Source organism: Plecotus auritus (genome assembly GCF_963455305.1).
Source record: "Plecotus auritus genome assembly, chromosome: 6".
NCBI classification, from domain to species: domain Eukaryota; kingdom Metazoa; phylum Chordata; class Mammalia; order Chiroptera; family Vespertilionidae; genus Plecotus; species Plecotus auritus.
In genome coordinates, this window is record NC_137773.1 from 144091715 (window position 1) to 144118285 (window position 26571).

General features: G+C 53.3%; 1 protein-coding gene across 3 annotated transcripts in view; it reads right to left on the reverse strand.

Moving 5' to 3' along the window:
* The window catches only part of SLC6A6 (solute carrier family 6 member 6), an 81723-nt gene that overhangs the window by 21027 nt on the left and 34125 nt on the right, over positions 1-26571 (reverse strand). For 2 of the 3 annotated variants that reach the window (XM_080672370.1, XM_080672371.1), the window contains 4 exons: positions 18609-18851; positions 16487-16621; positions 15214-15448; positions 5572-5704 (listed from right to left, as the gene is read on the reverse strand). In XM_080672370.1, coding sequence (XP_080528496.1) covers positions 5572-5704; positions 15214-15448; positions 16487-16621; positions 18609-18837 — 732 coding nt within the window. In that variant the 5' untranslated portion in view covers positions 18838-18851. Of the gene's footprint in view, positions 1-5571; positions 5705-15213; positions 15449-16486; positions 16622-18608; positions 18852-26571 lie in introns of those variants that run through there. The other variant, XM_080672372.1, reaches the window with a different exon arrangement.

Sequence of the window (26571 nt, forward strand, 5' to 3'; positions counted from 1 at the left end):
GCACCAGAGATGACCCAGGCTGGGCCTTCCCATCCTCAAGGGCCTGCCCTGCTTTCTCTCCTTCTCCCGTCCTGAGAGCACTGGTCTCCAAACACCCTGTGGCCTCGGTTCTAGTGGATTTCCCCATCCTTTTCCTCACAATGAGGAGACTCCAGGCAGCGTCTATGCCTGGAAGGAGCTCGAGGTGTGTGGCTGCATGGACAGTGAAAGCCGGACACTTCCAGCAGGGCATTGGCTGAGCTAGGACTCCCCAAGCACAAGCCCACAGCATGCTCACCATGCCCCCCAAATTGATACACCGGCTACCTGCTGACAGAGGGGAACTGAGGCTCAGCAGGGCTCAGAGACTCACGCAGGTCATCCGCAGAGCTCAGGATCTGCACTGAGCCCGACGATTGGGTCACGGAGCCCCCAGCTCCCTCCGAGGGCCTTGGGGGCCAAGAGACCAGGGAGGAACCACCACACAGCCAATGCACCCATTGTACAGGTGAGGAAACTAAGACTGAGGACAGGACAAACGTGCCCAAGAGGCAGTGCCGGGGTCCAGGAAGGTAACAGACACTGACAGAGGGTGACAGAGCCCCCGGCCTCGCCCGGCTGGCACAGGAGCCCCGATGAAGCCGAATTCTCGGGCAGCCACCATCCTTTTATGTGAAAACAACCAGAAAGGGGCTTTGGAAACGGGCAAAAAGGAAGCTCAGGGCTATCTGACTCAGCGGTCCGGTCAGTGCCACCAGCCAGCATTTATGCAGTACTTACTGTATGCCTGGCACTATTCCGAGTGTGGCAACTTCTATATGCAGTTGGTCCTGCGTGAACCCTTTGAGGTAGGTTTTATTTCTAGCCCCACGCGGGAGGCGAGGAACCTGAGGCCCAGAGAGTCCATCGCTGGGCACGCAGCACTTAAGTGGCAGAGCGGGACGCGCCCCAGAGCCTGCCTCCGGGTGACAACACAGAGCAGTGCAAAGCCTCCACGCCTGGCAGTTCAGTCCATCCTCCCCAAGGCCAGGGGGAGGCTGGAGCCCCCGAGGGCTTGGGGCTGGCTCACTGCGGGACAAGTTACTGCCCCTCCCTGGCTTCACTGCCCCACCTGTGGACCAGGTGAGCTCCGAAGTTCCCTCCTGGGGGAGGCGGGACGTGGCCGAGAGTGTCAGCTTGGGATCACCCAGACTGGGGTTGGTACCCCCTTGTGCCAGCTGGGCAGCTGGGCCTTAGCGCCCATGTGTGTAGAGGGAGACGAGCGTGTTTATGGTGCCTGACGCTTGGCATGCAGTTGGCCCTCAAGAAACCTGAGCTGGGAGTACTCTCCTGATGGCCCCAGAGGGCGGGTGGGCATACTCCTGCCTCAGTTTCCCCAGCCACCCATTTTTCTTCTCCCGAGGCAGAGAACCCTATGTCCCAAGGACAAGAAGGCGGACATGGAGGGTGGGAGCCGGCAGGAAACCCCAGAAGGGGTGAAAGAAGAAAACTAGCACAGGGCTCCTCCCTTCCTGCGGACAGGCCCCTGACCAGTTCCCACCTCTGGGCCCGCGGTGGGCCACACCCCGTGAACAATAGCTGCTGACAGCAGGCCCTCCCCAGAGGGCGGCCACTTCAAAGCCAGCTGCGCTCCACTGGGCTGGACATCCAGGCGCGGCCAGAGGGCTTTGTGTCAGGGACACGGGACACCACGGGGGATGGGGTGGCTTCCCTTGTTTTCCCGTATTTGGTTTAACAAGCACTTAGGGAGCGCTTACTGTGTGCCAGGCACTGTGCTGAGAGCTGGATGCGTGTTAACACGTGCAGTCCTCCCAACTTGAAAAGGTAGGTGCTATTGTTCCCTGCACTTCCTAGATGAGGAAACGGGGGCTCAGAGAGGTGACACTGGCTGCCTGGGGCGGCAGAGCTGGTGGGTGGCAGAGGCAGGGCCTGTGCCTTGTGTGTGTTAGCATTTTCCCCCAAATCCAGAACAGGACAGCCTCACCTGCTCCCAGCCTCCCCTCGGCTGCCTCTTCACAGCCACCCTTGTTTTGCAGACTTTGCCACTCTGAGGACAAGCCCCGGAGAGCCCTTCTCTCAACTTTTCCATGACTCCCCCGGGGATCCTTGTGGGAGAGGCTGGTGCCAACCGCTGCCAGTGGCCCTCTGGCGATGGCCCAGCAGGCCTTGCCACAGGACGTGGTAGTTTTCCACTCTTGCTGGCAAACCTCGCTGGCTCCTCTGAGCCCTCGACCCAAATGCCCTGTGGCCCAATTGCCCTGGAAACTTGCAAGGATAGCTCTTCCTCATTCTCCAGTGACAGTGGGGAGAGGGTGGCCCTCGAGGCAGGAGAGAGATGGGCGAGTCTCCTGCTGCCCTGAGCTTCCTTGGGGGTGAAGGCGTGGGCAGGTGGGGCCACGGGCCAGGGCCCAGGGCCGCAGCAGGCCTGAGGGTCCTCACAGCACCCTGTGTGTTGGGGGCAGGGGGAGAACGGCATTGCTAACTCATTTCACACAAGGGGAAAATGAAGTTCAGAGAGGGAAACGGATTTGCCCAGTCATGCAGCTCGTGGGGGGCAGAGCTGAGACCTAAAACCGGGCCTGGCTCTGACTGGCACCCCTGCTTTATTCCTAAGCTCTGGATGGAAGAGCTGCCCTGGAGGTAGCGATGGAGAGGCACAGCCTCAGGCACGTGCGCCGTCCCTCCTTTGGGCCCACAGGGCTGTACTTCCTGTGGGAGGGTCTGGACGCCCGTCACCTTCCCGGACCAGGTGGCTGTGAACCTGGTCTGTGGACAGGGGCCAGGCTGGTGGTTGAAGAGGCCGGCAGTGGAGCGTGAGCCTCACTGTGCTCTGTCTTGGCTCCTTCGGGCTTGCCCAGGCCCTGCTATTGTTCTGGGAGCCACGCCTGCCCCTCAGGGGCCTAGGGCTGCTAAGGAGGAGGTTGTCTCCAGGGCAGGCTATGGGGACCTTTGACAAGTCACGTCTTCAACTGGCCGCAGATGCAGCCTGGAACTATTTTTTGCTTTGATTCTATTCTCCTGCCTCTCCCCCCTTTACCCCCCTTTATATCTCTAATGTTGCCCACAGTTCTAGATAGACATTGGCCTCCTCCATCAGACTGGGGACTCCTCAAGGGTCTGAGTCAAACACCCCTCAGGGCCTTTGCACTAGCTGTTCTCTCTCCCTGAATTTTTTTCTCCTCCAGATAGACACATGGCTCGCCCCCTCACTTCCCTCAGATCTTTGCCCAAAGTCCCCTTCTCAGTGAGCCTGGCCTGGCCACCCTTTTAACATTGCACGGAACACTCCCTGTTCTCCTTTCCCGCATTGTTCTTCCTCATAGGTCTTGTTACCCTCTTACTCCTATATACAGGGTGGGACAAAGGTAAGATTACAGTTGTTCATGCAGGAAATAATACAGTAAGTAATAATACAAGAATAAACTCGCATACTTACAACTGTAAACCTATTTTTGCCCTACCCTGTATTTTACACATTCCCCTGTTACAGTCAATGCATCTGTCAGCTCTTGGACCACAGGGATTTTTGTCTGTTTTGCTGGCCCCTGCGTATCCTTAGGCCCCATTCCTACAACAGTCCCTGGCAGATATAGAGGCTCAAAGCTTATGATCATGTCTCCAGCACTGCTTGGGGCCAGCGCTCCATAGAAACTTCCTGAAAGACTGACCTCAACGTGGGGAAATGGAGCAGGGTGAGGAAGGGATTGGCCCTTACTGTGGTCTATGCTAAGCATTGTGCTGGGTGCTGAACACACCTCATATTAACCCTCTCTACCACCCATTTTCTAGATGAGGAAACTGAGGTGCAGAGGTGAGGAGCGACCTTGGACAAGTCCCTTCACCTCCCCAGCTCAGTTCCCCCACCGTTTAAGAAGAGGAGGTGACGAAATGGCTAACACAGGTGGGTGAGCTCCAGGGCGCTATGGGAATAACTCACGCTGCCCTCTTCCTGACCATCTCGGGGGTGCTGCTAGTTGGGGGTGTGCTGGGGGAGAGATTTCTGAAGCTTGGCCGGCTTCCTTTCCACATTGGGTTTTAGGATCACAGGATGGCTCTGCCCTGAGAAACAGGCAGAGAGCACTCCTCGGCAACCATGGGGCCCCAGATCTTGCCCTGCTGGAATCTGTGCAGATCCACGACTTTGCCTAAGGGGCTCTTCAGCTGTGTGATTCCAAATTCTGGTGCAGCCAAGCCCCTTCTCTGAACGACTTTACCACTGCCCACCACTGTACCTCAACTGCCACTCTGACACACTCTTTTGACTTGTAGGGGCTTTTGATCTTAGAGATGTTCTCCCTGTCAAGATGCAAATGATGGGGGGCGGGGGGCAATGGTAGATGGACATGTAAAGGCAGATCAAGTCAACACCTTCGCTATGGCTTCGTGCCTGGGGTTCAGGCTCACACCTCTGACCACAACAGACCCTCTTGCACTGCTGTTGCCATTAGAGTGGCCATGACACCAGGCAGATAGCAGGTGATTGCTCAGCTCTGTTAACACAGAACATTTATATTATAGGCTAACATGTTCATTATTGCCAATATATATCTGTGTATACCTAAAATCTTAATTATAAGCTGCCGTGTTTGTTTGTTTGTTTTTGTTTTTTTAAATATATTTTTATTGATTTTTTTACAGAGAGGAAGGGAGAAGGATAGAGAGTTAGAAACATCGATGAGAGAGGAACATTGATCAGCTGCCTCCTGCACACCCCCGACTGGGGATGTGCCCGCAACCAAGGTACATGCCCTTGACCGGAATCGAACCTGAGACCCTTCAGTCCGCAGGCCGACGCTCTATCCACTGAGCCAAACCAGTTAGGGCATAAGCTGCCGTTTTAATTATCCACCCTTGCCTTTGTTAATAGCTAACATCCTAGTCATCATGTAACATATCAATCAGCAGCTCAGTTACGGCTAATGTTCTGATAAACAACCACCATCTTAATCATCAGTGAACGCATTCCTTAAGGAACATCTTAAGTTACCAGCAAGGTAATTCAGTTAATTTGACTAAGCAACTAAAAGCAGTGCTCGGCTACTGCTCCAAGGCAGGTTCTGAGTTTGTAGGCCCAGGGCAGGCCCACAGGGTCTGCATGTCTAATGAGCGCCCAGGGGGGTGCTGATGCGCTGGTCAGGGAACTTTGCAAAGCAAGGGTCCATTAAGAACAGGTTATTAACAAAAGAGCTGCAGAGAACCTCATTACCAGCTAACTTATCAGTTACAATCTCAACATCAGTTATCTGCTAACATCTGCTCCACTGCCAACACCTTGATGGGGGAACCAGCAGCTTGTGCAGGCTCCAGAGAGCGCTGATGGTTCAATTTGCAGGAATTTCATGAGCTGGATGTTAAACCACCAATAACTTGAAAGCAGACGTGGTGGGAGTCTTTATACCATCAAATGAGGGAATGCTACAAACCAGGGCTTTACTTGTTTTCGAGGATTGGTTTATCAGCCCACACCCCTTCCCAGGTCAGGGCCAGTTTCGGGCAGGAAGGACTGTGGGGCAGGAGGTGCTCTCTGGCGAGGGCCACTCTCCATGAGGCAGGGGAGGGAGGGAGAGGAGGAGGGACAGAAGCACAACTCACTTTCCCTGTGGACTTGACGCCTTTCCAGATGCAGAAGAAACAGACCAACCACACGAAAAGAAGGCAGAGAGCAAGGTCCCACTTCAGTGAGCCGGGGCTGTTGATTCCAGAAGACAAGCTCAGCACGTTGCGCCTTGAAGCAAACAGAACCGCAAGTCAGTCAGGCCAAGGTCTGGGGTTCAAATCCTAGATCATGTGCTGATTTGCACAGGTCACATGTCCTCTCCAGGCTCTGGAATGCCCGGGAAATAGTTAGCACCCTTGTCACAGAGTTGTGGGGAAGTCAACCAGGAAATGAATTCAGACCCCTAAGTCTGTGGTTCAACCCAGCCTTACCTCGGGCAAGTTAAGCAAACCCCTAAGCCTCAGTTTCCTCATCTGTAAAATGGGTACCGATTCCTATGTAATTGGTTCTCAGCAGACCCTTCTGCACTGGGTTCAAAACCCCCAGCACCACCGTATAATCACTGATGTTGGACTAATTACCCAACCTCCCAGACCTCAGTCTCATCTATAAAATGGGAGCAGCTACCATCCCCCAGCAGCTGCCCCATGCCTCTTTTATTTTATTAGCCCGTTTCTTATCTGGATCTCTCACTAAAATGTAAGCCCCAGGGGGACAAAGGATTCCACCTGTGGCTGTAGAACACCTACCCACCTCCTTGCATGGATTGTTGTCAGGAGAAACCCACACCAAGTACTAACAACAGGGCCAGGGGCTGTAGCCAGCCCTCGAGATAGCTGTCGCTGTTGTGATGCTGAGAGGCCCGGAGCAGCTCCTGGCACCTAAGCAGGTCCCCCCTTCCTTTCCAGGGGGGTGACGGTCTCGAAAGGAGGCAGGCAGACCATTTGGCCAATCAGCACGGGGCAGCCACCAACCCTGCCCAGCATCACACAGCACAGCCTGGATCTTTGCAATCCAAGAACCTCGCGCTGACAAACACAAGCAACTACTCACAGACACACTCCTAAGGGGCAGAGGCCATCTGAAGCCAGGGCAGGGCAGCACAGGGTGCTGATGGCTGAGAAGACCATGCAACTTAATGCCCAGAAACGCCCCCATTGTCCCAGAGCTCTGACTGCTGCAGTACTGACCAAGGGCAGCCACACTGAGCAAAGGGACGTGGGCCCCGCCCACCAGCCCACTGGAGTCACCCGCCCACCAAATCTCCAGGCCACGGAGCCTGGGAGACAGAGCCCTCCTTTCCCCCTGGGAGATGCTGGGTTCCTTCTAACGAAAGTCAGTTCCCTACTTGAAGGCCACTCTAGAACAGGAGAGGCAAAGAGAGGAGTGTGACTTCGTGCCTCCGTTTCCTCGTGTGTAAAACATGAATGGCACCTGCCCAGGAAGCCGCTGGGAAAGCCTTCCAGACCAACCCAGCCTCAGCCAGCAGGGGGATGTCCCCATGGCCATGGCTCTGGGACAGTTTCATTGCTCCTTTTATGTTCCCACAGAAGCTCCAACGTGAGGACCTTGGATAAATCCAAAATTCCTGCTCAACTGACATCCAAGCCAGACCTTTCTCTGCTGTGCCCCAGCACCTAGACCAGCACGTGGCACATACTAGGGCCTCAATAAACACATACGGAGTGAATGAAAGGACTTAACTGAGGTGAATGGGAAGTTTGCATGTCACTCTGGACCAGCCGTGGGCAAACTACGGCCCGCAGGCTGGATCCGGCTGTTCTATCCGGTTCTCTTGCTCTCCCCTCCGCTCCTTTACTTTGAATTTATATTAGTTCACACAAACACTCCATCCATGCTTTTGTTCCGGCCCTCCGGTCCAGTTTAAGAACCCATTGTGGCCCTCGAGTCAAAAAGTTTGCCCACCCCTGCTTTGGACTAATCCACGGAGTATTTCCATGAACGAGTCTTAAGAAGGGGCAGCGTTCCTCTGTGCTTTCCTTGCTAGTCACCTCGACATCAGTGGACCTCCCAGTGGTAATACCAATAAGGCCTTTCCTATTTATCTCATCTGACCCAAGGCCTAGAGGTCATGTGCCCCCTTTTACAGACGGGAAAACAAGGCTTGGAGGACCCCAAGCCCACAGAAACACAGACAACAGAGGGCAGAGCGGCCACCCCATATCCAGGCTTGTCTGACTCCTAAAGCCAGTGTTCTCTGGACTCCACCTAACTGTCCCTCTGATTCACAGAGAAAATAGAGCCTAAACTTTCAAAAGAATCTTTCCAGTCCCTGCTACTGGCCAGGGTCACCTGGAACATGGACATCTCCATAAGGCAGGGCTGGCGGCCAACTGCATCCCAGCTGGGGCCCTGCCAAGCACGTGGATCTGGCGGCTGCAGCAGCTTTAGAACAAAAAGCCATTCCCCCGGCAGCCTCCAGAGCTCGGTCCTTCAATGAAGGCCCAGGGCATGCTGGGCAGTGGCCAAGGCTTCCCTGTGAATGGGCAGCGTCGGGGAGAGCACTTTCCATCTCCACACCATTGCTCCCTCTCCAAAGCCAAGAACACCGTCCGCCTGTTTCCAGAGAAGCCTTCCCTTTGCTCACAGATGACGAACCAGGGTCCCTGGCCGTCCTCTCACACTGGATGTAACCAAGGCTGGCTTGACTATCAGGTTCTAGACGTCCCTAAGACAAGAACCTCACAGACAGGCACACAGTAGGTGCTCAGCTAATGCTGAGGAGGTGCCCAGTCATACGACGGCTTTTCTTCTCTCCCTAAGGGCAAGTTGGCCAAGGAGCTTGAATCCTGGGAGCCGGGATTCTGACCAAGCCCACAGCCAGTTCACGGACACCTTTCTGCCTTCTCCCACCACCGCCTGGGAAAACCAGGGGTGCCCACCACAACTGAGAGGCTGCCACATCGGCTTGCGCTGGGCAATGACCAGCCAGACCACAACCACGAGACTGAGTCATCACTTGCTTTTACCCTTCCTGGTGGCCATCTCCTTGGAGGATCTCAGTGCCTCCCGTGACACCGTAAGGCACATTTTCTCGGACCCAGCCACCCCATTCCCAGAGTCTCTCTCTGGTTTCACTCCCAAGTGTGTCCAAAGGCAGGTCCACCCCACAGCACCGTCTATTAAGAGAAAAAAGTTGGAAACCACCCAAATGGCCACAACAGGCCAGAGCAGGCACAAAGACACTGGAACGCGTGCAGCCCAGGGGACAGCGGGAAGCCCCTGCGCCCTGATAAGGAGCTCCCTCCTGAGATAAACAGTGGACAAAGCAAGGTGAGGAACCGCATGTGGCCTGCTCCCCATCGTGTCCACAGCGATGAATGCGCATTGTGCTTGAACACCCACTTTTGCCAGGACATACAAGGCCCTGGTGGTGTCGCTGCCGGTGGGGAGGGGTCCCGGGGGTGGGAATGCGGGGCATTCAGATGTATTTTTTCATTGTCGGAATGTTTTTAATGTGCACATTTCACCTTTATACAAGTTATTCAATTCTAGAAAATGTTTGTGATGGGCTGTGCAGACATTCTAGGAATGGAATAAATATGTCTCATCAATCAGAGGCTGTCATAACAGAGCCCGACATGGGCTCGGGCCAAAGTGACTGACATCCTGTCCAAGGATATCTCAAGGGTACCGTGGAGGCCGGAACGTGAGTGGGTCTATCTGAATCCCTTTTTGAGAGAACCCAGTTTAAAGGATCCTCCACAAGTCCCGTCCCTGTCAGACCCCATGACCTCAGCCACAAAGCAGACCAGGATCTGCTGGGCCTTCCCTGTGCTGCGGGGCAGTGCCACGCCCCCGAGGGACTGCCATGGTGCACTGCCCCTCACAGGTGCCCCCTGACCACGCCAGACTATACCCAAATCTTGCCACATCTCCCCAACACTGCCACTCCGCCCACTTTCCCCCACTGCTACCCAGGCAGTCTTTCTGCCTCCACTCTCAGTCCCCAGTTTGTTCTCATCGATCTGGCAATACCCGAGTCAGGCTACGCCTCCCCTGCTCCATATCCTCCCAGGGCTCCTACCCACCTGGCCAAGAACACCCTCCCAACCGGCCCTAGTCCTGTTTGCCTCCCTGAATGTGACCAAATACTCTATCATAGACCCAGACACCTTAAAAAAGGAGGGTGGTGACTATTGATGATACCGGGACCACAGGTGTAAAGGGGACACATCCAGGACAAGCTGTGGGTGGTCCCATCTCACACCTCATCCCCATATGGCCCCTTCACTTCCTCCTTTAGCCACACTGGCCTCTGGAATGTTCCCAGGATAGGTGGAGATGCTCTTGTCTCAGGATCTTTGAACTGGCTGTTCCCTTGCCCCACCCCGCTTCAGGTCTCTGTTTAAATGCCAGGGCAGTCTTTCCTGGCTACCTTATATAAAAAACATCCCTGGTCACTCTCCTTCCCCTACCCTGGCTTTATTGTCCATCATTTATCATCGCTTTTCTATTATAATTTGATTTGTGGTATCAGTTTAATGTCTGTCTGTCCTACTAAAATGACATCTCCACGGAGGCAGGGCCTATTTCTGTCTGTCTTGATCACTGCTGGATCCAGAATAGTGCCTGGCACATAGTAGGTGCTCAAGACATTAGTTGAGTAAATTAATTATTCCCATTTGATTGATGCAGAAACTGAGGCTCAGAGAGATCCAGGAATTCACCTGAAATTACCCAGATAAGAATCAATCCTGGGCCTATTTTTTTTTTCCTGATGCCACCCTGGGGACCAGCTACCAGTGTGCTGAGTCCTACACTGCCCTTCACGAGGATCCCCAGCACCCCAAACTTCCTTGCATCTCTTATACAAAGGGAGGAGATACAGAGGTGAGCTGCATTCTTGTCCAAGAATAGTAATGATTCATTCCAGGGTGGGATCCAAAAAAGAATTGCCTGGACGTCTGTTTTGAGTCGGCCAGCCTGCTGCCGTCCAGCCGGCACTCAGAGATGTAAATACGTCCTCCGAGTGGGCCAAATCGTTTCCTTTTGACTGCCGGCCAGCCATTTATTGGCGATGGCTCTTCCCTGGAGACTGATGGAAGCAACAATTATAAAAGAGCCCGTCCGCCCTAAGCATGGGGCCACACAAGGCTTTCTCCCCCGCCTCCCCCTCCTCACAGCTGCAGGGGAAGATTGGCTGAGCAGGGCTTGTTTGCAAATATGACTCATTTCTTTGATTCTAATAAAGTCTAATGATACGTGCTGAGCTCCCAGAGGGCTCTGGAGGAGCCGGGGAGGAAGGCATGGCTCCAGCCTGATGAAGGGCATTTGGCCAGACCTGGCCCCGCCTGTCTTCCAGGCCTGGGGGAAGCAGGACCCTGAGGTCAGAGGTGAGCCCAGAGCAGGGATGAGCAGGACGAAGCTGGCGGAGGTGGGGGAGAAGCTCTGCTTCCCCGGCACACAGTGACTCTGAGTTCCATGACAAAGCCAGGGGTAATGACTGTCTCAGGAGCCCAGGTGGCTTGCACAGGAACCTGGTAAGGGGCATCCCACCGGCTCCTGCTGAGCGTGGCGCTGTAGCATCGCAGATGGGGTGGGCATGGGGGATCCCGGCCAAGAGAAGACCCCATGCATAACCTCCGAGTGGGGACACACACACACCCGGCTCAGTGCTACCTGTGAACGTGGGCTTACAGCTAATGGACGCACAGACACTGGAGGTGACATCCAGCGTCTGAGGTCAGAGCTGGGAACTCTAGCTGCAGAGTAGCCTTTGGCCAGTCACTCAATCTCCCCAGTCCTCAGGGTCCTATCTAGTAAACCATGCCCAGAGGCCCTGTCGTAGCTTCTTTAACACTCCAGTCCGGCTGTGAGGTTTTGGGACCACACTAACGCTGAGGTTTGGACAGGTGACTGCCCCAAGGACATGCAGCTGGGACATGTGGGAGTCACAGCCCGTCTCCCCACTGCTCTCTCCTCTCTCCTCTTGTAACAGTGGAGGGGGCAGGGATGATCAACAAGGTCCCTCTGTCCAGGGCCCGGAGGAAGTATCAGGTCCCACGGTGCCTTGTTATCTGGATTCCCAAAGAGCTCCTGAGCACCCGGCAGGAATCGTCTGCCCAAGGAAGAGACAGCTCGGGGACGCACGCAGCTGGGGTCGGTCAGAGAAGTGAAGGGAAACAATGGCTGGGGTTGGGCTTCACCTCAAGGGGCATGGACTCCAGCCTCTGAGAGAGCCTCACTGCTCTGCAGCCAGTGACACCTCGATAAAACCCAGCAGGCCTTTCTCAACGAAAACCCCGAGGCCAGTCACTATGGATCTGGTGGCTATTTTCAGGGGAAATCACATATGCTAAATTTCACCCCAAAGGAACCCAGACCCACTAATGGCTAAGCCCACTGAGACCCTGTATACCGTCGGTGCTTAATACATGTCTCAGCTTTTCTCCCCACAGTGTGTTGCTTAAGCAATGTCTGGAAAACACAGATTCAAACTTAGTCTAACATTCAAGGCTTCAATGCTTCTCCCTGGCTCCACGTGTCCCATGCTCTGGCCCAAACAATGACTTGCTGTTCCCAAATGTCTTTTCTCCTCTTCAGCCTAGTGAGCTTCTCCTCATCCCTCAAAGCCCAGCTCGGATGGCCATTTGCAGATGGGAAATGAGGCCAGAGATGGGTAGTGACGTGTTGCTCCAGGCTACCATCAAGCGGATGCAGATGTGCAATGAATAAGAAGGATCCGCAGTCAGTGAGCACTTACTGTGTTGAAACATTTAAAACCCTCTCTGGCAGGGGGAGAGCACAGTGTGGGAAAGGCCATGAGAGGGCTCCGAGATGGGAAATGACACGTCTAGATTCACAATTGACTGCCGAGATGCAAGGGCAAGGCAGGGACCACAGTGAGAGGCCAGTGCTGGGGTCGGAGAGAGTGATCATGGGGGAGGGAGGAGGGCTGCAATGTAAGTGCACAGGGTGGTCAGACTCTGAATATACTTTAACGGGAGATCCAAGAGGACCTGTGAATTAATGTGCGATTCGAGGTAGAAAGTGGTTTGCGAATTATCCCATTTAGAGGGCCTCTGCAAAGGTGAAATGAAAGGCGGGGGCAAGTCCCGGGCACAATGCTCATGGGAGTCAATCAATCCGCATTAGTGCTCTCTCCCCTCTTTCATGACCGAGAGAATGGAAGGCTCCTGAAGGCAGGCAGCCAGGCCCTTCTCATCCACTGTGCCTCGGCACGGATGGAGCCCCCGGCCCAGCTCGCTGGCCTCAGTCTCTGCTCACACAGGCGCAGGCCGGGTCCTCACGCCTAAGTCTGCTTTCTAGGCTCCTCCTCTGTGGACTCCAGTCCTCCTGTGTTCTAGAAGAGGGCTGGTTATTTATGGACGCGCAGGTGGGCTTACGAAGCTCTGCTAGAACCAGGAGGAGCGGGTGCGAAGGCTGGAGTGGCAAGGGAGGTGGCCAGAACGGTCTGCACTGAGCAAGTCCATCTGGGCCCTGTGGGGCTTGGGAAGTGCCTGCAGGACCAGGACGTTTGCATAGGTAAACGCTGTCAGGAAGGGGAGCTGGGCGCTCAGAATGGAGACTCTGGGAGGCAAGAGACCTAGAAACCCCCAGGAGGGCCCAGTCTGGGGGGCAGGCAGGGGAGAAGGCCTGGGTGAGGACTGGAAACCCTGAGGACCTCATCGCCCACGTGAGCATCTTCGCAAGAACCCTCAGGCTTAAAGCGGCAGGGAGGTGAGCAAAGAGGAACCCCTTTGCAATATGGGGGACAATATGGGCATTTGAGAGGGGCCATTCTTAGTACTCCTGAAGACTGTCTTACTTAGAGTTCCAAAAGCCCCCAAGGAGCAGTTCTATCCCCTATGAGGACACTAAATAAATAACATGGCCCATATTTATCACCCATGTTGTCATGGTCTCAAGTTAGGGCGACCCACCATCCCTAGGAGGGCAGTGCTATAATCTCTCCAGGTACAGGTGAGAACATGACGGTCCAGAGAGGTGAAGGTGCCCGGCCAGGCTAGAAGCGGCAGAGCTGGGGTTGGAGCCCAGGCAGCCAATCCGTGCCTGAGGCAATGAGGTCCCAGCAGGCGCCCGAGTGGCGGGTTGAGCGCCATGTCCCGGGTGGGGCAGGCCCTGGGTGATCGGCTATGCCAGGAACTGCAGAGAGCGGACAGGGCTGTGGTCTTGGGCCCCATTCAAGTGAGAAGAATGAAGTGCAGCGTTTCTTTGTAAACTCAGCTCTCCCGGGGGTGGGAGCCGGCGGGGGTGGGGGGGGGTCTTGGGGGGGTGATGAATGTACTTGTAATGCCCCCTTTGTCTGCAAGTGGAAAACATGTGCGCACAAAGAGCCCCAGGGACGGGGGCATATTCTGAAAGGCCCACGTGTCATGACAGGGACGTGCACTGCCCGAGTAAGGACTGACTGACCTTGCCTATTATTTCCCAGCCCCGGCCCCAAAGTACGCCTGGGACCAACCAGCGGGCAACTCCCTCTTCTGTTCCTGGGCCAGGTTCTAAGAGGTGGGGAGCCACACACAAAAGAGAGGGAGTCTCATCTCGTGATGATTAGGGCCCACCTGCTTCCTTAACAGCATTCCCTGCTCCTGGCTCTCACGTTTCCTGCAAGGCCTTATCTGAGCTATTTCCAGATGGAGGGGGGCCGCACCCAAGTGCTGAGCCCCACATTTAATTGCTTGTGAAGAGCAAGGAGAGCGATGCACGAATATATTTTTAATTGGCCTCCAAGGAATGTCTTAGGAGAACTTTCCTATATATCAGCTAAGAGGTACCCAAACGTCAAGCCCCTTCACATACTGCCTTTCTGATGTGTGCTCTTATTGACAATAGTGTGGTAAACTAGAGATGTGCCCATAATTCTCCACTCCTCTCAGAAAGAGACAGAACCTATTTCTCCACCTCGTGCTTGACTCTGTGGCTTTCTTTGGGACATTAACAAAAATGATACAAGCAGAGGCTTCAAGAGCGCTCCTGCGCTGCGACTTTCCCATTGGTTGCTTTGGAATGTAGAACGGCCTCTGAATATGCTCAGAGTAGACTGCTGGGGACGAGACCATATGGACCCTGGCAGCCAATGCCCAGAAGAGCTACCCTGATGCTGATCTCCCCATGAGGGAGCCCAGCAAAGACCAGGAAAACCTCCCAGCCAAGCTCAGCCCAAACTGCTCATCAGCACAACCTTGAGCCAAATAAATGGTTGTGGTTTAAAGCCACTGCGTTGTGGGTGATTGTTACACAGCAAAAGCTAACTAACACATAATTTTTATTCTATCTACTCACCTTTGAACTTGACTAACTACTACTTCAGCTTCATATATGAATTTTTCTCTGTGCAATCATAGTTTTGATATGATAACTATGTTTCTTCTCAAATACATTAAGAAAACGATATTGTTTTCACACAATATAAGTACAAATACCTGCCTTTGGAGGAAAAAATCCTCATAGAGATCCCATGGGTGTTGGAATGATTCATTCCCCTCATTTGACAGTTAAAGAAACTGAGGCTCAGAAAGGGGCAGAGACGTGCTGAAGGTCAGACAGCCAGTAAAATGGCAGAACCAGGACTCGATTCCAGGTCTGTCTGAGACCAAAGGCATGGATTTATCTCCAAACCTGTACCCAACTTCTCCCTGATCCCATCCCAAGATACTGACTCCCACATCGCTGGGGAGAAGATGAGGGAGAGGGCTGTCCTCTCTGCCCCCACCCAGGCCCCCCTCCTCCCTTAGTGAAGCTGGCCTTACTCCCAGAACTCGGTGACAGGGGAGGTGAAGTTGCTGGTGTTGAGAGTGATCCACAGGCTCTTGTTCTTGCGCATAGTGTCCTCCATGCAGTAGGGTGTGTTCCAGGTGTGGTTGCAGTGGGCCCAGGGCAGCTCCGACTGGAACGACTGGAACAGGTAGTATGTGGCCCAGGCCAAGATGATGATGTAGTATACATTCAGGAGGGACACGATCACGATGGAGGCGTAGCCGATGCCTGGGTGTGGACAAGCAAGGTACGCATCAGGAGGAAGGCCAGACCCACTGTGTCCACATACTCAAGCGGAAGGCCGTGGCACCCCCAGGGGACCTTCAACAGTGACCAGCAAATATTCGTAGGATGGTTAGATAAACGGGCTAATTGGACAAACTGAAGAATGCATGCAGGTGGATAGATCAATGAATGGATGGTTAAATGGATCAATGGTTAGACGGATGGTTAAGTGGACCGAGAGATAGCCGAATGGGGAGATGTTGGACTGATGGGTGGAAATTTGATTTGTTGGATGGATGCATGGCTGGGGACTTGCTGGAAGGTTAGGTAGATGAGTAGATGGATGAATGAATAGATGGGTAGATAGGTGATGGGTAGACAAGTGGATGGATAATCTAACTAAATTGACTAGTTTAATGAAGAAAGGTTTGATGGATAATATATGGATAGATTTATATAGATGACTAAGTTGACATACATCCTTCCATCCTTGCCAATTATAATCACAACAGTATTATCTTATGAATGCATACTAGATACTAGACAAAGGACTAAATGTTATAATAATAAAGCTACCATTAATTTGGGGCTTACTATGTGGACAAAGCACTTTTACGTGACTATGAGTAGTAGTAACCCTATGAAGTAGGCATACTGTTTCCATTTTGTAGATGAAGAAATTGAGACACAAAAAGATTAATTAACTTTCCCAAAGTCACAAGTGTTAGCAAGAGGAAGAGGGAATCGAACCCAGACAGCAAGGCCCCTGAATCCGAGTGCTTATCTTCTGCACTATACTGCTAAGCAGCTACTAGCTTCTCTATCCTTCAACAACCGGAGAGGTGGGAACAGCCAGTACGTACTGAGCAGTCAATGTGAGCAGCATCGCTCGTATCATGTACTGGCTGCTACCTTGTGTTAGGCACAGTGCCAAGTGACTTGCACGAGGCTTCAATGTACCTGGCAAACAGCAGGTGCCCAATAATAAATTTGCTGAACCGATGAACACCAGGCCCCGGGTGACCATCGTCCCATACTCACCAGAGAACAAGGGGCAGATCTTTTCCCAGCAGGTGATGCCCCCTTCAGAGGTGTACTGGCCTATGATTACCTCCAGGAAAAACACAGGCAGGCCGCCCCCAAACAGGAAAATAAAATACGGTATGAGAAATGCACCTGTGGAGAGAGCAGAGTGGGGTGAGGGTCAGACTGGGCTGTCCCCGGGGCAAGGCTGCAGGTGCTCGCTCCCAAGCCCTCCCAGCCAATGGAACCGGAGAGAACAAGTGAGGGACATGAAGGTACAGGCCAATCTCTTGGGCATGGTTGAAAATTCTGCAGATCCTGCCCAGCAGGCATCACCTTTCCGGTGTGCCCTCTCACCTTCTTCAAATCTACCAGGTGCTTTCAGCCTCTGGGCCTCCAGTGAAGCTGTGCCGACTGCCGCCTGCCTTCCCCACATCATCCATCTGAATAAGCACTGCTCAGCCCTGAGGACCCATCTCAAATATGACCTCCTTGTTGAAGCCTTCACCTGCCTGTTCCCAGGCCTGCCCAGGGCAGGAGCTGAGACAGACTAGCTAAGAAGGGTACAATGATGAGAAGCAAGAGGCGGGTACCTCCAGCTGGGGTGGGAGCGAGGGCCGGAGTGAGGGGCAAGGAGTCGGGGCGAGGGTTCCTACCTGGTGTCCACTAATGGCTTCAGCGGGTCCATAAACCCTTTGAAACTGTGGGCAACTTGGGTCTATGTGTATGCGCTTTGCTCTGGGGAGCGTCTAGGACACTCATCAGAGTCCCAAAGGCGCCTGAGACCTACAAAAGGTTAAGAAACCAGACTCTAAGGCAGAATTTCCCAGAAGGTAGTTCTCCTAACGCGGGCTGTATGCAGCATGCCCATCTCTGCTGACAGGTAAGCCCTCAATTACGGGCAGTTCTCCCTACCCACTTCTCAACAGGCCCCTCTCACTGCACAGCAAGGAAGTTCCCAGTATGTCAGCACGTGCTGCCAACCTGGACACCTCCGACAGGAGAGGACTCCAGCTCAGAGCCTTCAGGTTAAAAAAAACAAAATCCCCAAACCAGCCGTAGCCAGTTTTTCTCAGTGTTTAGAACATCGGCCCACAGACGGAAAGGTCACGGGTTCGATTCTGGTCAAGGGCACGTACCTCGATTGCAGGCTCGATCCCCGGCCTTGGTCGGGGCACGTGCTAGACGGAGGCAACCAATCGATGTGTCTCTCTCACATCGATGTTTCTCTGTCTCTTCCCCTCCCTTCCACTCTCTCTAAAAATCAATGGAAAAAATATCCTCAAGTGAGGATTATAAAAAACAGACAAAAAAACCCCAAAACAAAAAACTGGAACCAACCAGAGACCTTACATTTAAAAAATATCTTCCATGAGTAAAGGTGGTGAAAAGGTACAAGTATCCAGTATAAGATAAATAAGTTCAGGGGGTGACTACAGTTAATAATACTGGGCTATACTTGAAAGTTGCTAAGAGAGGAATTTTCAAAGTTCTCATGACAAGAAAAAAAATGTATAACTGAGGTGATATATGCTAACTAAACTTGATCATTTAGCAATATATACATATATCAAATCATTATGTTGACAACTGAAACTAATACAAGGTTATGCATTAATTATATCTCAATAAAACTGGAAAAAACTTTTTAATTAAAAAAGAAAAAGAAAAAATATCTTCACTGTATTTTTTTTTTCCTGGATACCTTTCCATTATGGCTTTTCCATTTATGGGGGAAACAAAGCTTGCTTTTGAACTATGTTTGGTTTAAGTTAGAAAAGCCAAAGTAAATATTAGAAAAGATATAATGTAAGGAGGAGTTGGGAGGCATGAAGATAAGAGGACATTTATGAAGGGAGCATGTGAGTGTCGGAGGTTTGGGGGACAGGGGCATGGCCTCATCACTCCTCTTCAGAGATGGCAAACTGAAGGATCGCAGCAGGTAAGGGATCTTCTCAAGGTAACACAGTAAGACCCTGACAGAACACCAGCTGATTCCCAGGCATGCTCCTCTCCTGCCTCTGAGGTGGGGAGGGGTGGGGCGAGGGTGCAGCAGGCTGACTGAGGGAGGTCACTGTGGGGACCAGGAAGAGCAGGTCACAAGAGGCCACCCCCTTCTCTCTGCCCAGCCCAGACTCACCTCCACCATTTTTGTAGCAGAGGTACGGAAAACGCCAGACGTTGCCCAAACCGACGAAGCCACCAGCCACGGAGAGCACAAAGTCGATCTTGCTGGACCATTTTTCCCTCTGCGGGGGCTTCCCCTCAGCCTCGTCCTCGGGCCGCGTGCCCGGGCTCTTTCCGGGGGACGGCTTCAGGATGTCCTTGTGAAAGTCTTTCAGACACTGCAGCTTCTCCTTGGTGGCCATCTCCTCCTCGCTTTCTGTGGGGACCAAACAGAACCCAATGTGCGGTTGGTAAACAGCCTGTGTGCCTTCAACACTACCTCTCCCTTCTCACCCATGGGCCAGCTCTGACCTGCCCAGACCTGTGGCAGGGGGCCTGCCTTCCCCTTGTCTGTCCACTGATATGACAATGTCCCCAGCGAGTCAGACCCCCTCTAGGCAAGCAGGGACCTAATGATTCAGAAATTGACAGACTCCTTCCCTCAAGCAACCGCTGAGAGAAGCACTGGGGACCCATGCTTGCCGTCCTTGAATGTCATACCTCGTCCTGCACCTGCAGGCAGATAAGCACCAAGCCACCCCTGGCCTGGCATCACCTCTACCAAATATGACACACCCAGGCACTTCTAAGGCACCGCCAAATAACACCTGCCTGAATTTTCTAGAAATTGATACTATTTCTAAATTTCAGATTTGCGTAGAAAACGACAGCTCCCATTTCACTCATGAGCCAGCACAGTGCCTGGCACACGGGAAGCCTGTGCCTAACTGTTTGAGGAATGGATGAACACCGAATGAATGAGGAATGGGGTTTCAGCCTGGAATGGAAACAATATTTGAAAATGGGGTTTCCGTCAAAGTATGGAAAATGGATGTTTATGAAAGATATTTGCAATTAAAACCAGCCACATCCCTGCAGCATAAAAAAGCAGGGATTTGCCCCGGTGAGGATTATGTAAGAAAGCCAGTTAATCTCCTTTGTTCACCGCTCTCCATCCGTTCTCTGGCTTGTTCCAACCGCTGTGTCATCCAGGTCCCCTGCCCTCTGACTCCTGATGCGTTTGGCAATAGAAGGCCCCAAAGGAGGTCAAATCCCTAAGTCTCCAGGAGCTGTTTGTGGTCACTCTCAGCCCACCCCTGCCTGGACCCATTCTAGAGGACATCTGCCCCCAGCCAGGGTGGAGCCTCTTCTTTCTGTGCCTCCTCCTCTGGAGTTCTCACTCTCCCTGCTAGCTCAGCCTTGAGGGCAAGAGTATCATGAGTCCCAGCCTGGAGGGAGAGGGTACCTTCAAGGGTTTACCCCTCTGTGGCGGAGCACCACAGAAGACATGCGCTGGAGGACCAGCGCTAGTGGGCCTGCCCACCCCTCTCTGAGCCTGTTCCTCCACCTGCAGAATGGAAAGGTTAATGGCAACGGCAACCGGCTCAGAGCCAAGCAGCCTGGGCCACAACTTGTCTTCATGATCCAAATTGGTGGCCAACACTGAAAATATCAGAGAAAAGTCAAGATTTCTAGGTTCTCGTGAAAAACTGGAAGCTCGGACCATGTTTAGCTCACACTCCTTTTGGCAACCATGAGCGGGACCAGATGCGGCCCCTCACATGGGCACACCTGGGCCAGCTCACCAGGCTTACAGGACATCTTCAGTGGGCATCTCAGTCTGTCTTGTCAAACTGCTTGGCACTACCTGAAAATGTCTTGATTCACGTCCTTGCTTCCTTGTTAAATGCCTCCTCCTCGACTAGAGTTATGTCTCCACAGGGACAAGGACCCATCTGCCCAGAGCCTGATGCACAGTAGGTTGTCAAGCAAGAACCGTTGGGTAGATGGTTCCCAGGGTGAGATCTGCAAGCAGCTGGGGCTAAGTGTGAACCCCAGCTCTGCCACTTCCCAAGCACTGGTCTCGGCAAGTCACTGGGCCTCAGAGCCTTGCATTCCATGCTGCTTGGCCCAGAAAGCCATCCAAGGCAGAGCAAGGTGGAGGCGGGGGCTGCCCGAAGACCTGGGCGTGGAGAGGGGACGTGCTGGCCTGGCACCAGAAGCGAGGCCCACAGGGGCCGTGCTCTGAGGAGCAGAGGCACAAAAGCATAACAGAACCCCTGTTTCCCTCACACCTCCTTCCTCTCCCTGGCTCGGGGTGGGGGACCCCAATTGTTTTGCTATCTGGTGGTGAGCAGACCAAGAAAAGGCTTCCTGGAGCCGCCGGGCGGCTCGCTGAGCCCTTCCTCTGTCTCCCAGAGCACAGACTGGTGGCGGCATCCGCATGGCCTTTCTTTGCCCTGCTCCCTCGGGGCGACGTGGGGGTTCAGCCGGGCGTATGGCTACTGTAAAAATAGCCTGAGCAGCCAGCATTGTTCCAGTGTTAATTTGTGCAACCCCCGATGGTTATCTGAGCGACCCATTGTGGGCTGGCTGGATGGGAGCATAATTGGAGGATGTGGGACTCAACTCCCTCCTAGTGAAGATGTTTTTCAAGGAATGACCCCTGAGCCTCCAAGAAAGGTTGGTTCCGCCCTCTTGGGCTCTCCTTGGATCTCAGAGCTGGAAGGCACTTCACAAGGTCAGCCAGATGGAGGGGGCAGTGGCCAGCTTCTGCTCACATAGGCAGCTGAGACGGACAAAGCTCTTTCCTACTGGGAGCTGGGGTCGGCTTCCCATGGCTACCCCGAGGGTCCTGGCTCTGTCCTCAGGGCCCAGACCCACTTGCCACCCTGGCACTCAAAGAACCCTCCAGAAACATGGGGTAACAACAAGTTCCCTGAGACCTCCTCCGCTCCAGGCTCTGGTTTCCTACAAGGCGAGGCCTCCAGGCCCCTCTCCACACTCAGGACCGCATCTTTCCGACCCCCATGGGTGAGCCTGGATGGGGGTAGGGCCTGAATGGGGCAGAGCTGGGGCCTGAAATGTGCCTGGTATGGTGGTAGCTTCCCCGATGCTCATTCCCAGATGTGTTCCTCCTTCACCGTCACCTGTCCCACCTGTGGCTGCTGCAATCACCTGCCCTTCGAGAACACATAGCCAGCAGCCCTGCCTCTGGCTCCCTCAGGCCAAGCCACCCTCCATGACCTTACTCAATGCTCACTCACGCCTGCAGCAGGACACACCCAGGTGCAGACAGCCAAACACCCTTCATGGGGCTCATTCCAAACCCCTCTGGGGTGTCTGACCAGCCTGGCGCCTATAGAAAGCCCACAGTAGCAAGATGGAGAATTCTGCCTCTCATACATTCTTGGCATCCACCTACTTCTCTCCCTCACCATGGCAACCACCATGCTCCAGACCCCAATAGTCCTTGTAGGGCATGGAAGTCAGCCTCCTCACAGGCCTGCCTGCTGATAATCTGCCCACCCACCCACCCCTCAATCTATTCTCAACACGGCAGCTAAAGGCAACTTGTAAAGTACACTCAGATCACAATGCCCTCCCACCCAACCCTCCACCATTCCCCAAAGAAAACACCAGCTCCTCCCCAAGGCCTACTGGGGCTCCCAGTGCAGACACTCGCCCCACAGACCATCTTTAGTTCATCCCCCTCAGGCTGACCCCTTGCACGATGCTCCAGGCCCTCTAGTGATAGCCTGGCCCCTGCAGGAATCAAAGCATGAGCTCTGGCCTAGAAGCTGACAGTCACTTCTTGTCTGGGTGACCTCAGGCAAGTTTTCAACCTCTCTGGTCCTCAGTGTCCTCATCTGTAAAGTGGGGATAACTACTCCCCTCACAGGGGTGTTCTGAGGACTGAATAAGAGAGGTGCACAGAAAGTGCTTACAGCAGTCCATGGCATGTGGCAAGTACTCCTTAAATAGTAGCTGCTAGTATTACTGTTGTTAGGACTGCTATAATTATTATCAGGTCCAACCTGACCTTGGGGTCAGTCCTACTCAGGGTGAAATCAGCAAAGCTCAGAGAGGCCAAGTGACACTCCCAAGGTCATAAAACTACTTGTGACAGTGACCATGACGTGCCCAAATTCTTGGCTCTGCTTCTGCTGGCCCTCTGCCAGCCCAGCCTGATCTCAGCTGACACTCACTGAGGCCCACTAATTCTCCATCACCCCCCAGCCCACCCCGTGATTCAGCGCAGCTCGTAAGAACGGGCTCCCTCCACAGGCGTCCCAGCAGGCGCTGCCGCGCTGGCAGGTGCGGGGAGCTGTTTTCGTTGGCGCCAGGCCCATGGCTATTTTGTAGCTAAGGTGATACATAATTCCCCATTTTAAGAGCTTCCTCTTTGATCATTACAGCTATAGGCGATTAGAACAGGCTCTGATACAGAGGCTCCAAGATGAAGGCTCCCTCCTCGCCCAGCCGAAAGCTCCTTGTCTCTGTTCCAGGGGCTGAAGCCAGAACTGGCTGTGTCCTTAGGCTGACATGAGGATCACCTGGCCAGCTTTGGCACGTACTTGGACAGATTCAACCTGGTGGCAGCGACACTGGATTTAGAAGAGGTTCCTTTGCTCCCCCTGATTGAAAACTACAAGGATTTACTCTGTGCTGAGCTGACGGAAAACAGTTTTCTATTCTCTCTTCAAAGACCCTTAGTGTAGAGGGGCTTTCGATTTCCTAGATGGGGAAGCTATGGCTCAAACAGGGAAGGGGATTTGAGCCAGAATTCCCACCTTGGTCTGGAGCAAAGCTCAGAGAGGAAGAGGCCTCTGCACTATTTGCAGATGGGGACACTGAGGCAGAGGTACAGAGGGAGCGCAGAGCAGGGCTGGGGACTGGGTGTCCTGCCTGCCTCCAGTGCCCTCCCACCCCCTCTGGACCCAGATGCCCACGGGCCAGCCAGCTGGGCCTTGAATTGAGTTGCAGGTGCTGCTGTGGCCATCTCCTCCGGCATCTGCCACCCGAATCCAAGGATTTGGGAAAAGTCCCCCTGCAGAACCGGAACCTTCTCGGGTGAACAGCTCCCCAGAACAATGACTTAAATCTCTCACTGTCACTGACTTAACCACTCAGGAGCTTCTACCATGGGTTTTATATAAGAGGACAGGTACTTTTTCTGTTTCCTCTTTGGGTTACTCCCCTCCCGGCCCTCCCACACACACTCCAAAAGGACCTACCACACGGCTGGCCTCTAAGACCTATTAGACAGTTGCTATTTCTCAGCAAACCTCTGGGGGTTAGGCAAGCAGCTCCTAGCACCCCAGAACTGGGGAAGGAGGAGACCTGGGTGACAGACCCATTTTACAAGTGGGGAAACCCGAGGCCAGAGTAGCCCCCTGCCTGTTGGGCTGTAGAATGAAGCACACTGCTTATCTGTCCCCTTATCTGGCCTCTTTTCAGTCTCCCTATCCACTCCAGAGCCAGTTCTGGGCTCACCGAGGTCATGACTATGCTGTGTGACCTGGGGCAAGTGACAACCTTCTCTGTGCCTCAGTTTCCTCCCTGATTAAAAGAAAATGAGGATGAAAATAAAACTCACCTCTCAGGGATTAAATAGGATGATGCCTATAAAATTTTCAGCATAGGTACTGGTACATACTAAGATTAATAAATATTAGCTATTATTGAAGAAAACAGCTGACCACATTGGGACTTTATTATACCATGTGGCAGGCATGGTATCCTGAGTGCTTAAAAAAAAAAAAAAAAAGGAACAGAAAGAGGTTGCATTTATGGGCCACTGACTGCACACATTTATTCAGCACTGTGCCAAGGCTTTGCAAGCATTTTCTTAGCCCCTCAATGGGGCTGTTCCCATCTCTGTTTTGATGATGAGGTGCAGTGAGGTTAAGTCACCTGCCCATACAGCAAGTAAAGGGCCCCAGAGCTCAAATGCAACCCCTTGGCTTTAGCAAAGTCCCAAAGTGAAATCAGGCCCAGCGCCTTTAAGCCAACTTCAAGCCACTGGACTGAGCTGACAAGTCAGGGAAGCAGGCAAGGGCAAACATGGAGATGAGGTGACACATGGCAGAGACGGGGCAGGGTCTGGGGACCTGGGGAGCAGTCAGTGCCCAGGGCCACAGGGATGAGCTGGGAGGGCTGATGAAACCATGGACTACGGCAGAACGAACAGTGCTATGGACCAATGCTTCCTCCAGTGAACATGGTCTCCCACATTTCTCTACTGGATTTGAAGGGGCTCCTGTGAGCACTGTCTCCACAGATTCCAGGCAATGGACAGGCTCAGCGAAGAGGGCTGGGGTCAATGAGTAATACCATCTGCCACATACCATCCCGGCCAAGAAAACATTTAACAATTAAGCACCCTCCCTCCAAAAAGTGAGTTGTGTTAAGAGCACTATTTCACCTTCTATCAAGGATAGCTGTTTTTGAAAAGTAGAAATTAAAGTGTGTGTTTTTTTTTTTCTTTTCTTATAAAGGTACATCTTTAAACAATTTAATCATTTGATCGAGCCACATGATCTGTATCCTTCTATCTTGTATTATTTATTCTTAACTCAGGCTAACTCAGGTGTGACAAACTCAAGGTCTCTAAGCTCAAAGACCTCCAGGGGCCTGGCAGGCAAAGGACAGGAGTCCAGTGGGGAGGCCACAGGGAAGAGTAGGGATTGCAGCAAACGGGAGCCCAGCCACAGGTGGCTCTTCTCAGCTCCAGCTACTGGGGTTGGGGCCCACCGGGGCCAGCTCCTCCAATTTCTCAAGAGAGGCTGAAATCTGAGGTGTATGGGCATACAAGCTTTCCAATTCCTAAGACACTGTGTGGGCCAAATACAAACACCGTTTGCCCCCTTCGGCATATCATTGCCCCAGGTCACCCAAGGCGGCCACAGCAAAGGACAATCTGACCAGCCCAGCCTCAGAGGCCCGATGGCTCACCCCAGTGAGGTCATCCAGGAAGCCTGGCATTGTTTTGCCCGGAACAAAGCCAAAACAATGAGCGACAATATTCTGGTCCTAGTGAAAGTGAATTGTTTGGGGAATTGTTTTCAGCATGACATCTCTGGGGACAGGGCTTGTTCTCCACCTGGGTTCAGTGTCTGTGGGCAAGGTCCTCCCTCCCCTAATCTAACTGCAACCTCCCACCCCATAAAAGTTCAGGTCACCCTCAGAGACCCCTTCCCCCACCTCCGCTGAGAGCACCTGCCTGGCTCAGGCTCAGCCTTCAGCTTTCAGAAACATTTACGTCTCCCCGAGCCACGCGAAGCCTCCCCTTTCCCAGACCAGGAAGTGGAGGCTCCGAGAAGGGGAGGGTCTGGCCAGGTCACCAACCATGAGGCGGTGGACCAGGATTTGCACCAGAATTCTGACTCCACACCATCTTGGGGCAAGGGCGAGCTCTACACAGGGACCCACCAGAGCAGGTCACACTTCTGGGTCTGAGGTTTGCAAAGGAAAATGTGGGCAGATATAGACAAATGTTGCAAAGACCTGGCCAGTGGGACAACGCCGGTAGGGAGCAGGGCAGGATGTGGGTCTGGTGTACAGCCACCTTGTCCTCATCCCCACACAAAAACATCTGCAGGTAAAAGGTCTGAGGACTGGGTCCAAATATTTTTCTTATCTCCTTGCAGATGGCAGGCCTTGACCCAAAGCCCAGAGACCACAGGCAGACAGCAGAGAAGAAACAAAGAGGAGGACGTGCAAACTTCAGGGGGGGGGGGGAGAGGGGGTGGCGGGGGGGGGCTGAGAAAGTTCCCCCCTCCCCCACAGGGCTAGGCCTATGAAGGGTAGAGGGGCCGAAGTAGTGTGGTTGGGCACCTCCCCCCTACCCCAGGGGAAGGTGAGATGGGCACAGTCATGCCCAAAACAGAGGTGGCCCAGGCACCAGCCAAGCAAGTCATGGACTCGGGAAAGGAAAGTGGGCTAGGAGTCAGAAAGCTGGGCCTATTTCAGTTCCGTTGGGTCACACAGGGCAGGTACTTCCCCTTTTCATCTCGGATATCCAGAGAAAAAAAAAACAGAGCAAGGGGGCTTCAGCAAGCAGTGCATGCTGGGTAAACATTTACTGACAGCCTACCCTAGGTGCCACGCATGGCTCCAGGAACTGGGGGTGTGGACATGAGCCCTGAGGAGCT